Source organism: Eulemur rufifrons, chromosome 4 (assembly GCF_041146395.1).
Source record: "Eulemur rufifrons isolate Redbay chromosome 4, OSU_ERuf_1, whole genome shotgun sequence".
Classification (NCBI taxonomy): domain Eukaryota; kingdom Metazoa; phylum Chordata; class Mammalia; order Primates; family Lemuridae; genus Eulemur; species Eulemur rufifrons.
Window position 1 is genome coordinate 11999321 of NC_090986.1, and position 17345 is coordinate 12016665.

At 54.4% G+C, this 17345-nt stretch overlaps 1 protein-coding gene across 1 annotated transcript in view; it reads right to left on the reverse strand.

Moving 5' to 3' along the window:
- The window catches only part of COL4A2 (collagen type IV alpha 2 chain), a 179407-nt gene that overhangs the window by 2704 nt on the left and 159358 nt on the right, over window positions 1–17345 (reverse strand). The window contains exons 38-47 of the mRNA XM_069467579.1: window positions 17107–17214; window positions 16176–16247; window positions 14409–14534; window positions 9691–9807; window positions 7859–8020; window positions 7677–7775; window positions 7160–7306; window positions 6905–7021; window positions 5577–5768; window positions 3626–3912 (exon numbers count right to left, since the gene is read on the reverse strand). Of these exons, the coding sequence (XP_069323680.1) occupies window positions 3626–3912; window positions 5577–5768; window positions 6905–7021; window positions 7160–7306; window positions 7677–7775; window positions 7859–8020; window positions 9691–9807; window positions 14409–14534; window positions 16176–16247; window positions 17107–17214 (1427 nt within the window). The remainder of the gene's footprint in view (window positions 1–3625; window positions 3913–5576; window positions 5769–6904; window positions 7022–7159; window positions 7307–7676; window positions 7776–7858; window positions 8021–9690; window positions 9808–14408; window positions 14535–16175; window positions 16248–17106; window positions 17215–17345) is intronic.

Consider the following 17345-nt stretch of genomic DNA (forward strand, 5'->3'; position numbering starts at 1 on the left):
TTTTTTAAAATCAGAAGTTGTTAATTGAGTGATTAGTCAATTCTGAGGCTGCCTTCCAAGGGAACTTTGTTTTTTTACTATTTTAAAGTTCTACTTTCAGTTGCACAAACATGTTTAGCTGTTATGGGGGCACACGGTAGGCCCCTGGATGGCAGAGCTTATCTGTGAGTGTCATTTGGCTTGGCTGAGCACGTTTGAGTGGTGACGGGGGTGGTCAGAGCCTGTTTATTTAGAACAGAAGCATCTCAGGTCATTTGAAGGGAAAAAAGAGGCTTGCACTGTGATATATTTAAGCAGGGGCCTCAGTTTAACCTTTTCTGTGAACAAAACAGCAACAAAACCAAAAACTAAACCTTGAGAAGGTGTTCTGCGCTGCCCTGCTCTGTCTGCTGAGAACAGGCGGGGGGAAGCGGGACCTCTGCACGGGGCGTCTCGGGCCTCGCTTTGGTCTGAAGGAGCAGAGGCCATGCTGGGGGCTGGAGGCACAGCCCTGGGAGGGACACCCCAGTGGAGCCGCCAGGGTGGGTGGGAGCACAACGTGAGAAGCCTTAGAGGCTGGCGCCAGCTGGATAATAGCTGAGTTTGGTACACACATGCAGGCACACGCACACATGGACATGTACACATATTCACACACATGCATATATGTATGTACACTCGTGCACACTGATGAGGGCGCACACACAGTGTGCATTCCTGTGCACACACGTGCATACATGCACACAGAGCATGCACATACACACCCTTTCCAACGTGCTCTTCTCAGCGGACAAGCCTCTGGCTTTGGGACTCGGGGCAGCTAATGTATCTTAAGACAATTGCCTGGATGAGAGGCTGACCCTGAGAAGAAGACTTGAACATTTCCACATCCACATGGACCGTGTAGTAGCCTGAATTAAAAAAGGAAACTACTGCCGGGCGTGGTGGCTCATGCCTGTAATCCTAGCACTTTGGGAGGCCGAGGTGGGAAGACTGCTTGAGGCTCGGAGTTCAAGACCGGCCTGCACAACATAGTGGGACCCCTTCTCAACAAAAAAATAGAAAAGTTAGCCAGGCAGGGTGGCATGTGCCTGTAGCCCCAGCTACTCAGGAGGCTGAGGCAGGAGGATTGCTTGAGCCCAGGAGTTCAAGGTTACTGTGAGCTGTGATTGTGCCACTGCACTCCAGCCTGGGCAACAGAGCAAGACCCTGTCTCAAGGAAAAAAAAAAGAAAAAGGAAAAACTGAAATAATGGCCAGCTAGATACTTGTAGTTGCCACCAGACCAGCTTCGAGAGAGGCCCCCGAGGGGAGGGAGCAGAGGGGTTCTGCTGTGTGACGGCTCCGGCCCCCCTGTCTGCATGTGGGAGCTCTGCCCTCTCCTCCCCAACAGGGCACTCATGGGGATGCAGAAGGGATGCAGACGGCACGTCCCCTGAGCTGCCCATCCTCACGGGCCACTGTGGACGGTGCAACAGCTCTGAGCTGAGCCATCTCCTTTCCAAAGTCAGCTCTCATTGCGTAGAGATGCTGGTAGCCCTGAGTAGTACCATGTGCTCATCACTTTATGGGGTGGATTAAAGGGTATTTGATGTGCAGACGAGACATGCCACAGCTCACCTATCCGTCATCAGTGCCAGTGGGACTTTCTGCTGTTCTTACAAGTCGAGACACTTCCTGAGCCCCCGGATCTACCAGCAGGGCGAGAGGACCCGTCTCGGGCCTTTTGGGGAATGTTGGGTTCTGGCTTGCTGGGGCTTTCAGCCATTTGTTTAAGCAGAGGACAACGTGTGCAGGGGATAATTTCTGCATATCTAGTGACATTAATTCGAGATATAACTGCCAATGAAACAAGGGACATCTAATTTTTTTGATACTGTGTAATCACTCCCTTCATGAGGGAGAGGGCTCGTTTATTTTTGAATTTAACCATGGCGGTTTAAGAAAATAGGAACCACCAAAGGTTACTCCCACCATGACACAGGGCATCCTGGAGGTTATTGTGAAACCAAAAGAAGGTTGCTCCAAAATCACCTTAAAGGATAGTTTCTTAAAAAGTAGAAATTGTGCCTGTCCCTGCACAGAACTTAGTATCCTGCTGCTTGAACTTATGACAGCAATAATACCTATTAAAATACTAAAGTATGAATACTTATTTATCGTTCCCTTCCTTTCCTAGAATCTGGATTTTTCCCCGTTGTTCTGAAAGATTGGCGATCATTAATTTATGTTATTTATATAATTTACAAAATATTTAACACGTTGGGCGTCCGATCACTATAGTTGGAGTTGTGACAGCTATAATAAATGTAAACTGAGTGGAAGACCCACTGCCCTCAGCTGGACTTTCTTTCCCCTACAACAGTATACGGACAGTCCCTGACTTAAGATTTTCGACTTTACGATGGTATGAAAGTGACATCCCCCAAAAGGCATGAGTGACGAGACGGGTCCTCTCACCCTGCTGGTAGAATCAGGGTCGGGAAGTACCTGGCTTCTAAGAACAACAGGAAGTCCCGTTGGCACTGACAGTGCCCTCCTCAACTTACCAGGGAGTTTCACCATGATAAACCCATCGTAGATTGAAAATGCACTTTCCACTTAGGATTTTTTCATCTCACAGTGGGTTTATCGGGCTGTAACCCTGGCATGAGTCAGGGAGCCTCTGCATTAACAAGTAAACAATGAGGGCTGATACGGTGGTGCAGTCTCCACCCTTGATGCTAAGCTCACCTACGCTGCCAAAACTGAAGCTTCTCTGTTTTATACCCAAAGGCAATCTGGAACTCATATTCCAGAAATTTTCTCATCAATGTATATGCATTTAAAACCAACCAGTTAATATATGTTTCTTGAGGGTATTCTAGGGTCCAGATAGATTCTACATAAGATTTTCGGGAGGCCGGGCGTGGTGGCTCACGCCTGTAATCCTAGCACTCTGGGAGGCCGAGGCGGGAGGATCGCTCAAGGTCAGGAGTTCGAGACCAGCCTGAGCAAGAGTGAGACCCCGTCTCTACTAAAAATAGAAAGAAATGATCTGGCCAACTAAAAATATATGTAGAAAAAAAAATTAGCCGGGCATGGTGGCGCATGCCTGTAGTCCCAGCTACTCAGCAGGCTGAGGCAGTAGGATCGCTTAAGCCCAGGAGTTTGAGGTTGCTGTGAGCTAGGCTGACGCCATGGCACTCACTCTAGCCAGGGCAACAAAGTGAGACTCTGTCTCAAAAAAAAAAAAAAAAAAAATTTGGGGGATTATACATAAAATTCTTGCCTATATTTAGATTTATGATAAACTAAAAACAGCTTTACCTTTGGTGTTGTGCCTAGTAAGACAGATCACAGGCCAAAGTTATTCTAATTACACTGTGAACAAAGACTCGGTAGCAAATTAACGGCCTTCTCTGGGTAGGGGCAGTTCCATGCATTGGCATGTGGCTTGGTGAGCAAAGTGCAGACTGTATCATCTCTTACTCATCCCCCGGGTGAAATGCCCTTGTGCAGTGCACAACTTGAACAACTGCCCTGTCTGATTATTCTTACAAAGGCAGCTGTTCTTGCGGTGCCCCCAGCCAAGGTGTGGTTGCGGAGAGGAACTAGATTTCCACCTGGTTTCATGCTCTGAGAGAAAGCAGGCAGGTACCACATACCATGAGGAAGGAATATCCAATCCATAAACTCCGCCACCCAGGTGGGCAGTGGGGGATGGAGACATCTTGACTGTGGACAGCAATGGCGACGGCTGGGGCCTCACACACAGAGCAGCGGCTGATGTAGGGCTTGATTTCATCCTCGGCCACAGGCATCATGGGCAGTGGGGCGGTGGTGGAGAGCCAGTAGGACTTGTCGTTGCGGCTGGCATAGTAGCAGACGTCACCCGGGTTGCAGTACAGGAAGGGCATGGTGCTGAACCGCGCCAGGCAGGAGCCCGCCAGCCCTGCAGGAGAAGGAGTCATGAGATGGCAGCCCATCACGGCTGGCGCGTGTTTCTGCAGCCCTGGGCAGGCCCGGGAGGCTCCACATCACGGATGGCCCCAGGGCCAAGCCCAGCACGGGTTCAGCCACCCTCTGGGGGACCAAGCTGAGGCTTTCCAATTCCTTTCTTTAAAGAATAGAACAGACTCCACTGGCATTTCAGAACAGCTCTGCCCTTCTAGAAGTTCTCACATATACTTCTGGGCCAAGTTGGTCAGCAGAGAGCTGTGTCTGCGTGATTTTGGGTGAGCCCTATGTTAGGGGGGTCTTAACAGCATGGGCCCAAGAACCCACTGATGGCATGCAAAACGAAGCCCCTCCATGCCCCATGGCATCTTCCAGAGGGGTCCCCGCTGTCCCCACCTCCCAAGAGCTCCACTGCTTCTGGGTCCAAGGGTGTTCTTTATCTCGTGCAAGAGTGAATTATTTAGCTAAGCACCTTTCCTTGTGCGCATCCATGGCGCAAAATCCTAGAGCCAGATGTGTGGTCCACCTTTAGCCTTCTGGCCCTTGTCCTTGTCTGTTTATTTTAGGTCCTTGTCCTTGCCTGTCTCGGCTCCACTGTTGTTTAAACACTTCTTATGGAAGTAGAGCGCAGAGACAGGGACGTGCACACATGACAGGGGGCCACCTCCACAAGCTTCCCCGAGCGGAGCGGCCGGTGTCACCTGCACCGCAGAACAGAACGTGGCCAGTGTCCTGGTGCCCCTCACGTCCTCCCCTCAAAGGTGACCACAGACTAGGATGCCCCACTCCCACTTTTAGTTTGTGTTTGTTGCCTTTTCTGTATTTTTAGGTCACTGTGATGCCTTTTAAAGGCTTACTTTGACAAACACACACAAACACGTGCACGTGTCCGTTTTCCCGGGGCGTCTGTGCGGGACGGATGTGAAGTCCAGCCCCTCTCGGCCCCGTCTGACTCCAGCTTGTCTACAGAACTTGGCACAAAACACAGGAAGGAGGTGAAGTACCAGATGGCCCCAGTGAAGAGGGGCCGTGCGTGGCTCGAGCCACACCCGAACCTGCGGAAGTGGATGCCAAAGTTAAAAGGCAGCTCTCTGGGTTAAGGTTTAAGGACTTTTAAGGACTTTTTTTTTTTTTTTTTTTTTTGAGACAGAGTCTCACTTTGTTGCCCAGGCTAGAGTGAGTGCCGTGGCGTCAGTCTAGCTCACAGCAACCTCAGACTCCTCGGCTTAAGCAATCCTACTGCCTCAGCCTCCTGAGTAGCTGGGACTACAGGCATGCACCACCATGCCCCGCTAATTTTTCTATATATATTTTTAGTTGTCCATATAATTTTCTTCTATTTTTAGTAGAGACGGGGTCTCGCTCTTGCTCAGGCTGGTCTCGAACTCCTGACCTTGAGCGATCCACCCGCCTCGGCCTCCCAGAGTGCTAGGATTACAGGCGTGAGCCACCGTGCCCGGCCGGTTTAAGGACTTTGTGAGACTTCTGCTTCAAAGGTCCTTTTACTCTTTTCTGAAGCCCCCGGAAGGTGGGCGGACCCAGGCCTGCCGTCAGGAGGAACTCATAGGCCTGGGAGGATTCACAAATCTCACTGTGGCCTTTGACCTTGACACCTCCAGGGCCGGGAGCCCGGCAGGCGCGGGCTGGCGGGGCACCTACCCAGGTCCTGGTTGTGGGCCTTCTCCTGGCCTTCGAAGTACAGCAGGCTGTACCCGCTCCACAGCCGGTTCATGCCCACGGGGCACATGGGCTCCTGGTCCGTCTGGCTGTGCTTCACCAGCAGGTAGCCGATGCTCACGCTGCGGCCCGGCATGCCGGGCAGGCCCGGGCTCCCCGGACGGCCTGGCTCACCTAGGGCCGAGCAAGAGAAACAGCCGCTTTTCAGCTGCCCTGTGGGAACCTCCAGACCTGGGGCGCAGGGCAGTTTTTGGGGACACCCAGAATGGACGCTCTTCTTTCCCAAGCTTGGGTCTGTCTTTGTAGACCCAAGGGGGTCTCGTGGGAAGAATTTGACCTAAACTTTGTGCCCAGTAGCATGAGCTGGTGATAATGATGGGACTGAACTCGGAGGGTGGGTCCGTTCCTTAAAGGACTCAGTTGGCCACGGAGCCCTCTCAGGGTGTGCCGAACGGATGCGCCTTAGGGTTGGAAGTGTCAGGAGAAGACACGCCGGGGCAGCCCTGCTCCCTGCACAGCGGGAAAGGCAGCTCATGTCAGTCAGTCAAGTTCACTGCGCACTTGGCCATTCCCCGGGTTGCACTGTTCTTCCTGTGTGGAGCTGAGATCCGCCTCCCGGTCACCTCCACCCGTGGTGTCCGCGCTGCCCGGGGGCACAGCAGGGCGGCTGATCTCCAGCACAACAGCCCTTCGGACTCGTGAAAGCAGCCGTGCCCTCCCCTCCAAGGCCGTCCCCTCCGCCCTCCCCTGCGCGCTCTCTGCCCTGATGGACTCGGACTTCTCCACGTTTGTTCCTGGGTGTGCGTCCGACAGGCTACACATCACTCTGCCTGTGCATCTGCCGCGGGAGGGCGATCGCTCTTTCCTCTGATCGGGACTCTGCCCGTGCCGCCTACGTTTAATGTTTCCCACGACTGCTCATACCATCGGCTCAAACTGAGCTCAGGTTGATGAAAACAAATCTCAAGAATTTCTGTTTGCACCAATGGCTGTTATTCCTGGCCCTCCCGGTCCACCCTGCACATGCACAGATAATTTTAAGAGACTTGACAATGGCTCCTGTTAATTTGCTTGGTTTCTTTCGGCTCCTTGAGGTTCATGGATCCCTGCCCCTCACTCAGGGGAGGGAGCCTGTCCCAGTGCTCTGGGCTAAGTGGGGAGCCCAGGGGTGACAGCCACAGACAAGCTGGGGGCGGGAGTGAGGGGAGAGGCAGCCCCCTGTCTCTGGCTTTTCAGCACCATAGTCTGTGTCAGGCCCACGGAGGACCCCAGAGAGGCCCCTGCCCTCCCCTTCCCCACTGGTCACTCACCTTCTTGGCCAGTTGGCCCCTGGTGCCCCACAGGCCCTTGGTCCCCCCGGAACCCTGGAACAGCAGACACGCCGCCTCTTCCCTGGGGCCCGGCCCTCCCTGGATCCCCACGGAGACCTGCAAGGCACCAGACAAGCGTGAGTGACACCTGGAAGCTGCGCCGGCCTGGCACGGCTGGTGCTCAGCAAGAGGACAAAAGTGGATACAAAGCAAACGAGATGAGCCCCTCCCTGACGGCTCCAGCTCAGCACCTACCTGGGTCTCCGGGGGGACCCTGGGGTCCCATCTCGCCCTGTGCCCCAGGAAGACCTCTCCTCCCCTGGGGACCCACTATCCCAGGCTGCACGGCGATCCTCGGGGGGACTCCTGCAATCCCCGGGGATCCCACAGGGCCAGGCGCACCTGTAAGGGGAAAGAAAGGCCCTGTAAGCACACACGGAGCCCCCAGCTTCTCTCACCTCCGCGCCACGGAAGCCCATCTTGGCGCTTCCTGGAACAATCCTGCTTTCCAGGGATGAGACGGATGATACCCCACTGAGGGGACCTGCACCTGCCACTGAAACGTTCAATTTTCCTCCCACCAAGGCCCCGTGAGCGCATCTGGGGCCCAGCCCCGGTTCTCTCTCTGCTCTTTAGACTGTGAGGACGCTGGGGGACAGACAGGATGCTGGCTGTCTGACCTCAGGCGTGTCCCCGAGCCCTGGGGAGAGGGCCGCTCAGGGCAGTGGTTGGCCTGGGCCGCTGAGCCCTGCAGAGTGCAGACAGCACTTACCGGGGAATCCTTGGTCTCCTTTGGGTCCCTTGGGGCCTCTGTCACCCACAGTCCCAGTGGCTCCAGTGTTGCCCATGAGGCCCTGCTCACCCCTGGGCCCTGCAACACAAATGCGATGTTGGGACACGAGTGTGTCGGGAGGGGGCTCCGGTCACCGTGACCATTGCTGCGGGCACTGTTACCTTTCTCCCCGGGGAGACCGAACACGCCCGGCCTGCCCTGGGGCCCGGGGTCCCCGACCCATCCTTTGGTCCCCGGGACTCCGGGAGCTCCTGGGTTCCCCGCGTCGCCTTTGCCTCCAGGAAGAGCAGCAGGCCCGGGTGGCCCGGGGGGGCCTCGATAACCTGTTGGCACAAGAAAGGAGGGTGGTTGGCCGGGCGCGGTGGCTCACGCCTGTAATCCTAGCACTCTGGGAGGCCGAGGTGGGCGGATCGTTTGAGCTCAGGAGTTCCAGACCAGCCTGAGCAAGAGCGAGACCCCATCTCTACTAAAAATAGAAAGAAATTATATGGACAGCTAAAAATATATATAGAAAAAATTAGCCGGGCATGGTGGTGCATGCCTGTAGTCCCAGCTACTCGGGAGGCTGAGGCAGGAGGATCGCTTGAGCTCAGGAGTTCGAGACCAGCCTGAGCAAGAGCGAGACCCCACCTCTACTAAAACAAATAGAAAGAAATTAGCCAAATAACTAAAAATATGTAGAAAAATTAGCCGGGTGCGGTGGCTCACGCCTGTCATCCCAGCACTCGGGGAGGCCGAGGCGGGAGGATCACTCGAGGTCAGGAGTTCGAGACCAGCCTGAGCAAGAGCGAGACCCCATCTCTACTAAAAATAGAAAGAAATTATATGGACAGCTAAAAATATATAGAAAAAATTAGCCGGGCATGGTGGCGCATGCCTGTAGTCCCAGCTACTCGGGAGGCTGAGGCAGTAGGATCACTTGAGCTCAGGAGATTGAGGTTGCTGTGAGCTAGGCTGACGCCACGGCACTCACTCTAGCCTGGGCAACAGAGTGAGACTTTGTCTCAAAAAAAAAAAAAAAAAAAAAAAAAAAAAAGAAAGGAGGGTGGAAGCGGGACCCTGAGGAGGCACCGCCACGGCTGACCGGTGCCGGGACTCCAGGGGGCAGGTGGCCGTGTGCAGAGCCCCCTGCTCAGGAGATGGTCTTTGGCAGGTTTGTAGCACTGCAAGACTTTATCTTTCTTTTGTTTTTTTAAATTGTGGTAAAAATATATAAAACTTACCACTTCTAAGTGTACCAGGCAGTGGCACTAAGCACGTTCACACTATCACGCAGCTGTCACCACCATCCGTCTCCAGAACTTTCCCATCATCCGACACTGAAACTGACCCCTCACCTAAGCCCTGGCACCCACCGCCCGCCCTACTTTCTGTGAATTTGACGACTCTAGGTCTCTCGTTTACGTGGAATCCTGCAGAATTTGTTCTTTAGTGACTGGCTTATTTCACTCAGGGCAATGTCCCCAAGGTTGACCCAGGTCGTAGCTTATGACAGGACTTCCTGCTTTCTAAGACTCAATCATGCTCCACGGTGTGTGCAGACCGCTCTGGTCCCCTTGCTCTCCTGTGACGGACGGCGCAGCGTGGCGGGCCCCACCTCATGTCTGCCGTGAGTCATGCCGCGGTGAGCGCGTGGCTTCACCTTCACCCCACCTCTCGCCAGTCCTCAGCGGATGTGTGGCTGGGACGCGCGAACCAGACGTAATGGCCTCCTAAGTGCGACACAGCGAGGGAGACGCAGCCCCTGCGTGGGCCACTGCAGTCTGACTGTCCGATCCTGCAGCAAGTGACTGACAAGGCCTGTGCCTCGGTCTCCTGGGGACCAGGTCGTGCAGGGGTGGACAAAACACAGGAGAGCCACAGTGGCCACTGCCCCTTGGGCCGGGGCCTGGACACAGCGTGGAAACGAACGTCTGTTCTACGCTGAAAGTAAGTGGCCATCGCAGCGCCTGCCCCAGAGATTTCAACGCACAAACGCCCGAGTCCCACTCACCTTCCAGGCCGAATATGCCCGGTGCCCCTTTGTCACCGGGTGCCCCGGAGATGTTGGAAGGGGGTGTGATGCCAGGGAACCCCTGCAGTCCCGGACTCCCGGCTGGGCCTCGCTCCCCTAGGAGGAAAGTGGAAGAAGTTACTTGTAGCAGTGGCGCCCACCTTTTCCAATCCGCTGCTTTCCCTCCACGCCATCACCTGCGGAGGGCCAGAGCCACCGAGGGTGAGCTCTCCGGGCGGGGCTGGGGCGGCAGGGGCTGCGTGACCCACCGCCAGGAGGGCTGGCCACCCCCCAGCAGATCCTCCCTCCTGTGAGAGGACACTAGCCAGGCCCGAGGGCCTCTCCTGGGATCTGTCCTGTGCGTTCTACCTGCTCAAGGTGCTGCCTGGCCGTGCAGAGGGAGCCTCAGCCGCAGCCCAGTCGAGAGCTGCTCAGCTCTGCCCGCGACCGAGGTGGCTCCGTGAGCACAGGGGTGGCGGGGCTGCAGCACTGCGGAGTGAGGCGCACGGGCCGCATTCAGGTCATCCATCCTCCCCGAGCTGCCTTTCAGTACTCGGACCCCAGCTATGCACGGGGCTGACCCTCACTGCTCACGGATTCTGTATTTCCCACTCTGCTTATTCTTGAAAACTTTCTGTAACCTCCCAAACCAACGATGGTGCCCTTGGACTTCCACAGAGAGGCAAAATATTAGTATTTGCGTCCCAATTGAGGTCCAGCAAGGCTACGCCCCGCCCTCTTGCTTCAGCTCGTCCTGCAAACCGTGTCCTACTGCGGTCCGTTTAGTGCCACGTTTTCCACGTTTTCGCGCTGTGGCTAGTGATTTTGTTGTTTAAAGTATCCTCTTTGTGCCGAAGTGCTGCCTACTGTTCCTAAGCACCAGACAAGGCTGTGATGAGCCTTCAGGAGAAAAGGCATGTCAGAGAAGCCTCGTGCGGCATGAGTCACGCACTGCCGGTCCGAACCCAACGCTGACGCATCAGCCACACATGTGCAACATGGTGCTGCTGAACAGCAACACACAGAAAACAGAGCGATATATTGATCACTGATGAAAATGTTGTGATCAAGTGCGCTCAGGAACCTAAGCCTGCGTTTCCCCGGGAGCAACAGCTCAGTGCCCACTAGCCCAGCGATCTCAGGGAATTCAGAACTCACCACCGTGAGTAATGAGAATCGACAGTATCTGCATTAAAGGCTTTGGCACTAACACCGGATGGACGTTGGAGGGAAACAGCCATATGCAGAAACCTGTGGAAATCCCCCTCCTCCCTGTGCCATCAGCCACGAGGTGTCAATGGGGTTGTGTGCCGGGCAGGGCTGCCCAGGGCTTGGTGAGCAGAACTGAGCATGGAGCTGCCGTCCAGGGCAAGGAAGTCACTTTCTGTCCTACCTACTCAGCCATTTGTTTCTCCTGAAGGTCTAGGGACCAAGGCTAGCATTAGAATCCTGCAAAGCATCCGAATGTCCAGCCTCCAAGGCGGGCACCATTTCTGCTCTGGAGGAAGAGTGAGCTGGGACCACACAGAGCAAACACATGAAAGTAAGATGAGGTACCGACAGCAGTGCCTGTGCTTTCCCTGTGGCGTCGTGACTGAGCCACATCGTCCGTAACACAAAGAGATTTTCCCGTTGGAAGACCCTGGTGCCCATCCCGGGGGGCGGATTCCATTCGTGCGTATTTTCACGCAGGAGGAAGAAACAAATGCCAGGCGAACATTTCGAAAGGTGGCTCCAGTCTCACAAATCACAGACACTAAGCAAGTGGATATACCGGCCCTGAGGGGATTAGCGAGCCACCATCTGTAGTCTGATACAAAATGACACCCGGTGAACTGCTTCTAACTGTTGTCGCAAAGTAACCGGAGCAGATGGCGAGTGTCAGTACACAGTGGCAGACTCCTGAGTTAGAGGATCCGGTGACATCCCAGATTGGCCAGATTCCCGTGAAAACACAATTAACTGCAGTGATTAGGGCTCTGTTAATGAGAACACTTAGCAAACATGAGTCAGGCTGCTGGAATCAGGAGGAAAACAGCTGTGATTCCTCAGGGGAGCCCACGGATCTTCCCAACTACTGAGGAAAACTCTACGGCCATGGGTGTCGGCTGCAGAAAGTGCAACAGCTGCCGTGTCTGAGACGAAACTCACGCAGAGGGGGACGACAGACTGAGGTCCTCAGAGAAGAGCCTGCGTCCTGAGTAACACTGTCGTCAGCCTATGGATGTCATCACAGAACGTCCTTTTCCTTTGCCACCAGCCAGAGGCAGTGGCCGCACACACCAGGGCCCACTGGGCACGATGGCTTCTGCTCTGGCCTCCGGGACCGGCTCCTTGGGCCGCCACGCAGGACGAGGGTGTCGGATGAGGGCTCTGAACCAAACGCCTAGGGTTGTTTGGAAGCAGGAGGGCAGCCCAGGTCCCTTGGGTGGGTGCGGGGAGCTCACGGCAGGCTCAGACGAGTTTCATAGATGGGTGCTGCACAGACTGTGTGGACTGGGGCCGTCAGTGGTAAGTTAGGGATATTCCAGGCTACACATAACTCTTTCAAGTGATGTCAAAAGGAGTTATGCTACAATTTCGCAATGTTCACCTTGAATAAATGTATTGAGCCTCAATCTCTGATGAGCACTTTGCTGAGGGATAGATAGGGGAATAAACAAGGTCACTTCCCTGGGGATGGAAATCATAACCTATCTTTGTAGTCAGTTTCCGAACCTGGACAGCCTGCACGTGAGCTGGGGATTAAAACCTCCCCATCACGTAAACACTGACAGCTTGTGTTCTGTGAGTGCTCACTGGGCTGGCGCTCTGCATGCACCGTCAAACACACCAGCTCCGTGTCCTCCATGCTTCCTGGTGCTGGGTCTCCTCTCCACGTTTGCAGGCCAAGCCTTCTCCACAGCTGCTCTCAGACTCCTTGCAGATTGCAAACTGCTGAGCTGATAACTGAGACCCTCTTTGAAAAATATGCTATCTTTTGAGGACTTCAAAAAAGCCAACATATATTGCCGGTCTCTTGTGTGCAAGAGCTTTGCCTATATTATCTCACTGAATCTGTTAATACTCAGAAGTGCATATTCATCCTCATTCTACAGACAAAGCCTAGAGAGAGTCAAAACCATGGCCAAGATCACATGGAATGTATGAGAGGCAGAATAAGAACCAAGCAGGTGTCTGACTTGAAGGTCACGAGCATGGCCAACTTTACTGCTGGGCTCTTGGGAGGCTAATGCTGGCAGACTGACTCTAGATCTCCACCCATGACTGGGGCTTGTGCTAGTGTTTTGACCCTAGATCCTCCCTCCTTACTGGGACTTGTGCTAGTGAACTGCTCCTAGATCCTCACCCTTGACCGGGGCTTGTGCTTGTAGACTGACCCTACATCCTCACTCTTGACTGGGGCTTGTGCTGGTAGACTGATCCTAGATCCCCACCCCTAACTGGGGCTTGTGCTAGTGTACTACTCCTAGATCCTCACCCTCTCAACTGGGGCTTGTGTTATTATACTGCTCCGGGATCCTCATCCCTGACTGGGGCTTGTGCTAGTGTACTACTCCTAGATCCTCACTGCCCACCCCCAACCCTGGACTGGGTCTTGTGTTACTATACTGCTCCTGGATCCTCCCTTCTGACTGGGACTTATGCTAGTGTGCTACTCCTAGATCCTCACTGTCCCCCCTCCCTGGACCGGGGCTTGTGCTGTTAACTGCCCCTGGACCCTGGCCCTGCTAGGGCTACGTGTGAGCACCATGCAGCCTCCTGGGACACACATTAAGGCTCCCATTGGCAGCCGCTCTCCTCTCTCCCTTGTCTTCAGATCAATGCTGTAGAGCTCTGATGTCAGGAATTCTGGAGTTTCCAGCTATTTATGAGGGAAGAGGGAAGTGTCGGACCTGAAGAATCAGAGGTCATCTGCAACCACGAGACACCTGCCCCCGTCAGAGCCTGGGCCGCTGGCCTCCTCAGTCTGGACTTCACCTCCTGCGGGTCTCTGTGTCCAGCTTCAGAGGGGATTGTGACCACAGCTCAGGCTGTGTGCCCAGAAGCCTCAGAGTTTCTGTCCCCAGCAAGGAGGCCAGGGTGCTGCCTGGCACCAGTGTCTGAGCCAGGAGATGCCTGTGGCCAGGGCGGCCCCGGGGACAGAATGCCGGGGGGTGGCGCAGACGGTCAGGGGCAGATGTGGGGGTGTGAGCTCACGCTCGACGGGACAAGCTCCTGGTCTCTGCTCTTACGTAGGAACGTTTCCCATTTCATTTAGACTGGAGCCCACCTCGGTAGGTGAACAGGGAGGCCAGGGGTGGGAAGACGTGTTTCTGATCGTTTCCTACCCAAGTACAGGTCAGCCTGGGCAGCTAGGAGCTTCAGTGCGTTTACTTATTTGCACATTCGCTACTCAGGATGCTTGCCACGGCCAGGCCTGCGCGGGTGCCCCGTGGCACACAGAGGGATCAGACGGGGTCTCCAGGCCAGGGAGCCCATCTGGTACTACGCAGGATGAGTAGTCAGTGCCCAACTAATGCTATGGGATAAAATCATGCTATAGCAGAGTATCAGCAATAGTAGGCTGGCCAAGAGGTTCTGCAACAAGATATTCTCTGGGGAGAAAGCGGCTCTTCCCACACCTCTGCTCAGTGAGAATGGCCAGGGTGCGGGGCCCAGCCCCTGGCAGGCCTGCTCAGGAGAGGGTGGCATCTGCTCCGCAGTGCGTGGCTCACCTGGAGCTCCTTGTTCCCCTTTCTGTCCTGGGGCTCCCACAGGGCCTGGGAGGGTGTTGGCCTCTCCTGGGTCACCTCTGTCCCCAGGAGGGCCTTGGAAACCTGGGTCTCCGTAGATGTCACCACCTGGGGAGGAGTCAAAACAGCATTCAGGGTCCACACTTTCCAACCACACAAGGTTGATTTTCCACGAACAGTTCAGTGTGACTCTAATGCAGAGAGACAGAAGGCAGCCCCAGGGATCCCACCTGCCACGTGGCCTCGAGGTCACAGGATCTGAGATTTGGAAGGGTCTCGGGGGATCATGGTGGAACCCCTTGGCTTTAGAGATAAGAAAACTGAGGCCCATCAGAGGGTCCCTAGGCCTTCTGACTTCTGGGAGATAGCTCTAGATGCCAGGCCCTAATTAGGTTTTAAAAGCAAAACACTATTTAAAATCTTTGACAATGATTTCCAGTCACTTGCCCACTGAAACTGGAATTGAAACATTAACAGGCGCGTGACTGTGCGAATTTACGTATAATATACACACACACAAATTTACCTGTAGAGAGATGACTGATTGGTTACAAAAAATATCTACAAAGAGTACATTCTAATGCCAGCTATAGGATTATGGGTGTTTTTTTCCTCTTGTGTAAATGTATTTTTAAAAAATTTTCTCCACTGAACATGAATAACATTTACAAACTCAAAAGAGAACAATGTTATGTTTAAAAAAAAAACACATAATCAATAAAAAAAGTGATTCCTCCCTCATCACCCTATGCCCTTCAAGTGTCATTTTATTAGTCCAATTGATCAGTTAAAAAATTAAATGAAAGGATATTAAGATTTGGGTTAAAAGAACTAAATTTAAGATAAAGAAGTTTCAGAGAAGCTGCGAAACCTCCCTGCACTGTGCCGTCTTGGGGAGGACAGAGCTGACAGGGAGCTTTCTGCAGAAAGTGACGACGCTCCCTTTTGAGGAATAGGATGACACTCTAGGAGGGGCAATGGCGCCAATCTTACTCCGTCCCTGGATTTCAGAAATAATGGGGCTGTTTATCCCCTTTGGGAGTTTCTTTTTCCTATGGAACAAAAACTCTGGTACGTCATTGCTATAGACTGAGCTGTGTCCCCACCTCCAAATTCATAAGTTGAAGCCCTAACCCTAATGTGACTGTATTGGAGGTGGGGCTTTGGGGAGGTAATTAGGCTTGGATGAGGTCAGGAGGGTGGAGCCCCGTGATGGGATTAGTGCCCTCGTAAAAAGAGACCCCGGTGCTCTTCCTGCCATGTGAGGACACGGCGGGAAGCCAGGAAGAGGCTCCCCCAGAACGTGACCACGCCGGCACACTGACCTCCAACCTCCAGCCCCCAGGACTGTGGGCAGCTGGAGTTAACAAGACACCATTGTCACTGTCTCAAGTCTGAGAACTGCAGGGGGCAGGCAGAGCGCTGCTGTCTTCCTCACGCCAGGAAATAAAAGATGACAAGTGCCGCGCTGGGCAGAGCCAGCCTTCTGGACAAATGCGTCCCCAAACATGCCCACGGTCCCTCTCAAAAGGCAAGACCTTGGTTTTTCTCTCCATCTAGAAGACGTGATGGGTCAATTTAACAAAATTTCTGACATGAAAGAATGGATTTTTAGGGTCCCATGTCAACAGTCTGCAGAAACACAGGCCCCACCAGTGCCGCCCCTTGGGGTGGCCACGTGGTGCTTCAGGAGCACCCGCTGCGGGCTGGGCTGGCAGACCCAGCAGGACGGGGGTGGCCGCAGCGTACCTGGGGATCCCGGCAAGCCCTTGGTGCCTGGCAAGCCATGCAGTCCGCTGATGCCTCGGCTTCCTGGGAAACCTGCAAGGATTTCACTCGTGGTTACTTCACCAGCAGGACGGCAAAGGGAGCTCTGCCTGGGAAAAGTCCTCGAGAAAGTTCGGGCGAGTTTCTGTTTGCTGTGATAGTGTCACCCCTACAATTCTGCTCAACCCTGACAAATGGGACGTGTCAATCTGCATACTCAATTTACATGACATGTAAACTATTCGCTATGTTACTCAGGAAAACCACTGAACTGAAACACAGTTTTCACAGAATCTTCTCTACAGACTTGCTAGAGCCAGAAGGGGCCTGGGAGGTGATGTGCCCGGTGCCTCTTCCCGACACCTGTCACTGTGCATACTCAGTTTGTAAAAACTGCTGGAACAAATGGCCTGAGGTTACGTCCTCTGCCGCTGGGTTTCTGGGGACAGACACATCTCACGTAGGAGCAGCAAGCAGGTGGCAGTTCCTTCTACGACTCGGGTGGTGATGAGCGAGGCAGGGCAGCCCGACTCCACTGGGAGCGTGGAGTGGAAGGGGCCACCCTTGGCCCTGAGCAGGGCAGCCCGGTGGCCTCTGCGAGGCCAGCTCGTACCCCCAGGCCCCACGTGGGCTCCCCAGACCTGGCTCCATGGGCAGCAGGGGATCCTGCAGCAGAACATCACACCCTTGAGCCTGTCCTTGGGTCTCTCCTGTGCCCTGTGTGTGGCGACCATGAGTGGACCCTGATCTCTCCAGGAGGTTTTCGGTCATCTTTCTGGGAAGTGAAAGGCTAGAACATCTGTCTAAAAAGACAGCCCGGGACAAGGACAAACCTTGCACTGGTGTGTTGCATAAACCGAGGGAAGCCACAGCCACCTGCCTGTCGCACCACGGTGTGCTCTGCGTGCCTCACCTGGTAAGCCCGGCACCCCGGGCCAGCCGTCATCTCCCTTGCTGCCAGGCAGTCCGATCCGGCCGGGCTCTCCCTGCGGCCCCTGCAGCCCTGTCAGTCCCGGAAAGCCTGGGAGGGTAAACACAGCACAAAGCCTGAGCACCAATGGGGGGGTCTGCACTCCAGCCCTGGGCCAAATCTGATGAGAAATATTAGAATTTTCCCTCAAGCTGGGCATGGCTGTGGCCTTGGACCCCCAC